This window comes from Zeugodacus cucurbitae, chromosome 4 (assembly GCF_028554725.1).
Source record: "Zeugodacus cucurbitae isolate PBARC_wt_2022May chromosome 4, idZeuCucr1.2, whole genome shotgun sequence".
NCBI classification, from domain to species: domain Eukaryota; kingdom Metazoa; phylum Arthropoda; class Insecta; order Diptera; family Tephritidae; genus Zeugodacus; species Zeugodacus cucurbitae.
Genome location: NC_071669.1, coordinates 55,001,141 through 55,007,753, shown reverse-complemented (window position 1 = coordinate 55,007,753; position 6,613 = coordinate 55,001,141). Strand labels below are relative to the sequence as shown.

At 35.7% G+C, this 6,613-nt stretch overlaps 2 protein-coding genes across 2 annotated transcripts; both read left to right on the top strand.

Annotated features, from left to right (window-relative positions):
- The first annotated feature begins 1,566 nt into the window (after nt 1-1,566).
- LOC105211012 (uncharacterized) lies at nt 1,567-3,842 on the top strand. Its single transcript, XM_011182248.3, has 7 exons — nt 1,567-1,749; nt 1,820-1,994; nt 2,069-2,313; nt 2,386-2,577; nt 2,650-2,778; nt 3,136-3,414; nt 3,484-3,842. The coding sequence occupies exons 1-7, from the start codon at nt 1,672-1,674 to the stop codon at nt 3,700-3,702; spliced, it is 1,317 nt and encodes a 438-aa protein (XP_011180550.2). The 5' UTR covers nt 1,567-1,671; the 3' UTR covers nt 3,703-3,842.
- Nucleotides 3,843-4,351: 509 nt separating this feature from the next.
- LOC105211013 (peptidyl-prolyl cis-trans isomerase D) lies at nt 4,352-6,326 on the top strand. The gene is made up of 6 exons (XM_011182249.3): nt 4,352-4,513; nt 4,582-4,826; nt 4,881-5,069; nt 5,150-5,278; nt 5,351-5,629; nt 5,692-6,326. Exons 1-6 carry the CDS (start codon nt 4,438-4,440, stop codon nt 5,908-5,910), a joined length of 1,137 nt encoding a protein of 378 aa, XP_011180551.2. The 5' UTR covers nt 4,352-4,437; the 3' UTR covers nt 5,911-6,326.
- The last annotated feature ends 287 nt before the right edge of the window (nt 6,327-6,613 follow it).

Sequence of the window (6,613 nt, the reverse complement as noted above, 5' to 3'; positions counted from 1 at the left end):
TGCATTAAGAAACAACAACGTTATCGCCCCATGATAATCGACTATTTGATGCCTGATATTGAATCTCGTGAAATCGGCGACATTTGGTTTCAAAAAGACGGGGTTCCTTCCCCACATCGCATCAAACAATGGATTTATTGAAAGAACACTTCGATGAGCAGCTAATTTCACGTTTTGGGCCGGTCGATTGGTTACCAAGATTTTGTGCTATTACATATACCTTTAGACTTTTTCCTGTGGGGATATGTAAAGTCCACAGTCTATTTAGACAATACCGCTTCTCATCAGGTCTTGGAGCAAAACATCAACTGTTTCATTCGCCAGTTACCAGTCGAAAAAATAGGGAAACTCGACCCTTTATAATAAAAGTAACTAGAAAATGGTGCTAGGCAAATTAAACTTCAGACATTTCAGTAAAAATATGTTCCAAAAAAGCCCACACCCGCCACAGAAAATCCAATGGTGGAAGACCAATTCACATAATACAGAACTTCGTTTCTAGGAATGCCGAATACAATTACAGTGTGGACATGAATCTGTTACCGTCTGACTTCATTTTTCAGTTACATAATATCTTCAAGATAAAAACTATTCTTGTTGCTTTCAAAACAGCATAACACTTCCACAAACAGTTCACTCCTTGACCAGATAAAAACTCGGATCCAATCGGACTATATAGAACCGACGGAGGTATGGTGATAAAAATCCTTTTTACGTCCCTTTAAACTAATAGACCTTAAATAACTCAATCGCTGCAGTATATATATACCCTTTTGGAGGAGGAGGAGCTTTTGGAGGTGTGTTCAAAATATAAGTTGTGTAATAAAAAATTAGAGAGTCGAATTCTCAACATTCTTCTTTTTTTATTCTGTTGATATATGTATGTACTTAATCCCTGAAGTGAAGTACGCTAAAATTGTCCACTGTACTCAGTGCTTACCTTGTCTGTAGCAGCCGTTAAGGTATACGTTTTATGAGCTTGGCCATTTTCGTTTCTTAAAAGCTTGTTCATATAGAAAGAGAACTATATATTGAAGGCGATAACTTTAACGAAAAAATCGGTAACTTTTTGGACACACTAACTGTAAGCTTTTACTGCAGATTAATTTGTTACCCTAAACATTTTTGAAGAACTCTCCCGAGTACCGGGTACATTGCGACCAACTGCCATAAGATCACATCTTCGGCACCTCGCTAGTTTATACCGTAATTAAAAAAATGATAAAATTGCAATTTATTAAAGGTACTCCCATTTAGCATCAAAACAATTTAATTATTTTTAGTATATTATTAACGCTTATATATATTTTAGTTCAATTAATATTTTGAATATTTTTATTTAATTTAATTTAAATTTTAATTTTTTTGTATTTAAATTGTATTATTTATTTATTATTTTTTGTCTGCATTCTTATTTATTATTATAATTATGAATTTTATATTTTTAGTTCGTAAAGTACTTGAATCCAATTTAAATTAGTGAATATATTTTAATTAAATCTGGCAGCCGCGTTAATATTTTGGAATACTGTTATAACAATAAAAAAAATAATGATTGATCCTTACAGTTAGTTAATGGTATTTATGACCACTTAACCGCTCGGTTGACTTTAGTGTATACATTTCGTGTTCGTCCGTGTGTTAACAATTTGTTTTTAATAACTAGACAATATGTCCTTCTCCGATTCTGATGATTCTACTACCGATCCTAATGGAAATCCAAAAGTTAAAGTGGATGTGGATGCAAATGTAGGTTCACTGCAATTCACTTCAATCTCAGAAATGACTTCAATCCAATGAATTTTCTTCTTTATCGTAGAGGAACATGGTGGATCCAAATATAAATATTGACTTTAGGGATATTATTGGCAGACGACAATATGACCGTCATCGTCGGAGTATTTCCCGATTCGAGGACATGGCTGCATTGCCCGAACCGCACCTACCGACTAATCCTATAGTGTTCTTTGAAATTACGGTCGGCAATGAATTCGGTAGTTACACAACTTAAAGTTTACTAGGGTCTGTTCCACTTCTAGTTGATTTTAACTTAATACTTAATTAACAGCTGGCCGCATGATTTTCGAGTTGCGTAAAGACGTCTGCCCCCTGGCAGCGGAAAATTTCCGTGCTCTTTGCACCGGGGAAATGGGCATAGGCAGATTGGGCCTACCGCTGTATTATAAGCGTACACGCATCCATAAAATTATCCGTACATTCGGCTGTCAAGGTGGCGACGTGGTCAATAATAATGGCACTAGTGGCGAGAGTATTTATGGACCGATATTCCAGAGTGAAAATTTTACTTTGAAGGTAAGCGCGTTGGTCTCCGAATTGAACTAAATTGAACTATGTATGTATATAACTAACTATATATCATCGCAGCATGAGGAAGGCACTCTAAGTATGACAAATTATGGCGAACGCCATACCAATAATTCGCAATTCGTGATCACCTCGAATCCTTGTTATAATCTCGATGGGTTGAATGTGGCCTTCGGTCATGTATTGCGCGGTTTGGGCATCATCTATTACGATATGGAACGTGTATCGGATACCGATGATAAGCCCACAGAGGTAAGGTTTTTACTACCACTCATTGAATTGAAACCCGAAATATTTTAGAGTACGTCTCGTTGTTGCTTCTAGGAAATACTAATTACTAATTGCGGCGAATTAATGCCCGATGATGAGTGGAATTTTGAGGATAATGACGAAACCGAGGACTTTTTGCCACCACAACCAAGGGATTGGGATAAGAAATATATAGTTTATACTGTAAGACTGAGTTATTTTTAGTGTAAGAGGTTATACGTAGAGAGGTAAAGGAGTGAAGAGCAAATTTTCTACTACAAATCTGACCGACTCGTGTTCATACATATCACTAGCCTAAGGTTTCCTTAAAATTTTTTGGGAGAGTAATTATAAAAAAGGCTTTATGTAGCAAGAACTCTAATGACAAAAGAGAGATGTGTCAAAAGCTGCTCAGATTGATTTAATTTTTTTCAGAAATCTTCAAATTTTGTCTATTTTTTCGCTATTTATTTTCCATACCTCTTCACCTCACTATGTACTCGGTCTTATAAATTCACATTCGAAATAAAAAAAAAAAATATTTTTCTTAACCTTTTTTAGGCCGATGAAATCGTTAAGATACTAACTGGCATACGTATGGCTGGTAATCACTTTTTTGATCGCAAAAAATATTACGATGCACGTCGCAAGTATCGCAAAGCATATCGTTATTGTAATTTTTTGCGCTCACGTGGCGCTTGGGAGGAATATCCGGAACTGGCATTAAGCGAGGATGATTTGAAGAAGCTCGATGACTTTATGGTACTCAATTATAGCAATATGGCAGCTGTTGAACTGAAATTAAATAATAATGCCAGTGCCAGGGATGCGTGCACTGAGGTCAGTAAAAATTGCGGGATTTTAAAAAAATTTCATAAACAAATTTTCAAAATTTAATTTCTAATACAGGCAATATTTCTGAAGAGCGACTGTGGAAAAGCCTATTTCCGTCGCGGGCAGGCGCATGTGCTACTCAATGATCTCGATGGCGCTGTAGAGGACTTTGTTAGAGCCGGTCAATTGATGCCGGCTAATAAGTGTATTAAAAATGAAATAATACGCTCAAAACGTTTACAAAGCGCCTACAATCGTGCTGAAGCAAAGAAATATAAAAAATTATTTAATTAATCAATTAAATTAACTAATGCAATGTACTGTGATTAGCATTATTTCTACGTGAAGCCTATTCACAGACATTGCACTAATTTTAGACAGTGCAAAATGTAAAAATTTAACAGCTGTCTAATAGAGCATTCAAAAAAGCAAAATATTCAATTCTCATTCATTCTCAGTTGTTGGCACACACGTGTTTGGTTAAGAAGAAGACGTAAGATATTTTTATTATGTAGATTGCTGAACAGGTTCTGTGCAGATAGCACATGTCTACGTGCTGGGGGCCGCGCCCAAAATTTCAATCCAATTCAAAAATTTACCACGTGTCACATAAAGTATAATTATCGAAATATTGTTATCAGTTATCAGTGTACGAATCGATAAGCGCAACGGAAACTAACACACGACACATCGTTAGCGCAGCTGGTGATTGTAAAGATGGTAGTACTGTAGTAATGCTTCAATTATTTTAATATTGATTTTCAAAGAAAAGTAAACAGAAAATTAAAATAATAATTAAAGTCTGCGAAAATAGTAGAAATCATAATTTTAATATGTCTTAAAGAAGCCACTTCTTTTTAGTAAACATATCAGTGTAAACTCTGCCCATATCGCATATCGTAATCATCAACAATCGTTTCTATTGCATTCATGCTATCGATAACTGCTGCAACTGTCGTGTAGCGGCATGCCATCTTTATATTCTACTTGTTTAGTTGTTTAGTAGACAAGTGCATTTTTTGGTTAAAAATGAATAAGTTGTTGGAACCGGTTTGTGAAACCAATCCTTTGGTCTACTTGGACATAACAATTGGAGATGAATTTGGTAAATATAATAGCAAAATCATAATAAGTAATACAAACAAGGTAATAATCTCGCAAATTGCTAATTAGCTGGACGTATGGTGATTGAGTTGCGCAAAGATGTTGTGCCCAAGTCAGCGGAGAATTTTCGTGCACTCTGCACAGGTGAAAGGGGTAATGGTAAATTGGGTAAACAATTGCATTACAAGGGCATACGTTTTCATAAGGTAACACGACTTTATGTCGCACAGGGTGGCGATGTTGTCAATAATGATGGCACCAGCGGTGAGAGCATTTATGGCCCGGTTTTTGAGGATGAGGGTTTTACATTAACTGTAAGTGGTAATTCTTATTAGAAAAAGCATGCAACTCATATGGCATATTTGCAGCACGATGAAGGTGCCATTAGCATGGCCAACTATGGCGAGCCAAACTCGAACAATTCACAGTTCTTTATTGTCTCAGTGTCGAGCAATAATCTGGATGACACCAACGTGGTGGTCGGCAAAGTTTTACGCGGTCTATCCATTGTGTCAGATATGGAGCTTGTGTCGTCAGATGATGCCAGACCGCAGGAGGTTGGTTTTCAAACAATAATAATAATAATAATTTCAATAGAAATTATTGCTCAATTCAAACAATTTGTGCTACTTTGTAGGACATAATCATTACGGATTGTGGAGAAATACACCCGGGTGAAGATTGGGGTTATCTGGATAACGATGAGACTGCAGACAAATTGCCGCCTTACCCACGTGATTGGGATAAAAAATTCGAGGCATATACTGTGCGTATTTGCGTTTAGCTTAGCAAAGTGATGTAATTCAAATAAAATAAATAAAAATCTTCGTGCTTACAGATCGAGGAAATGGTAAATATACTAACTGGTATACGCATTGCGGGCAATCACTTTTTCACGCAACAAAAATTCAATGAAGCACGTCGTAAGTATCGTAAAGGAAATCGTTACTACAATATATTACGTTTACGTTTCGATAAACCGGAACATAAACATCTCGCATGTGCTGAGGATGATGTCAAGAAGTTGGAGGAATTTTCAGTACTTAATCACACGAATTTGGCAGCAGTGGAGCTGAAGTTGAAGAAATTTTTGGATGCAAAGCATTCATGCTCAGAGGTTGGTAGACAGAAAAACATATTTATTTATAAAATATACTCCCATTTATTGCTATTTTGCAGGCAATTGGCCTAAATGAGGACTTTGCCAAGGCGTACTATCGCCGCGGCCAGGCGAATATCGGTTTAAAAGAGTACGAAAGTGCTATTGCCGATTTAAATCATGCAAATGAAATAACACCCGGTGATAAGTGTATATTAAGTGAATTAGCACGCGCTAGAAAATTACTTGCCAACTACCATCAATCACAAAGGAAGGCAATGAAAAATCTCTTCAAATAACCATTGTGGACCTCGCTAACAAAACGTGTTAGATACTATCTGTTTAAACTTATTTGCTTCTCTTCTCTATTATCTACATGCATTCACATAATAGTTATACATACATATATACATATATTTTTTACTACTTGTAAATTGGTCTGCTGAAAAACAGAGTACATTTATAATATTAATTAAAAGTGATAGACACACACACATACATTCACACATAGAATTATTGTTAGTATAAATCTATAATTAGTAAATACATACAAGGCTGTTTTATATTTGCCCCTTTTTAAATCCACTATAATTGTTAAATTAACATAAAATATTTTGCAAATAAACAAAATGAGGCTACTCACTGACATTCACACAGTTGTAATGAAAGAAAAACAATAATAATTAATACAAATACACAATAATAACTTTTTAGATACTTATATTTACGCGCTATTATTTGCCCAACAATTGTCGGGGTTGAGTTTTTGCTTGTTGTAGGAGTAAATAATATTTAGAAAAACAATTTGTAGGTTCAAAAAGTCAACGTTCTTGGAGGAAATAAGTGTGGGAGGGCATTTTTACATTAGTTTGTCTGACGTTGAATAGCGAAGTTAGTACACAGGAGGTGGGTTTGCCTCTTTAGGTGTGGTGTTAGGTTACACACCAATATCGATACCATTCTAACGAGGTTAGAACCTTCATAATAGGAACGGACACGTGC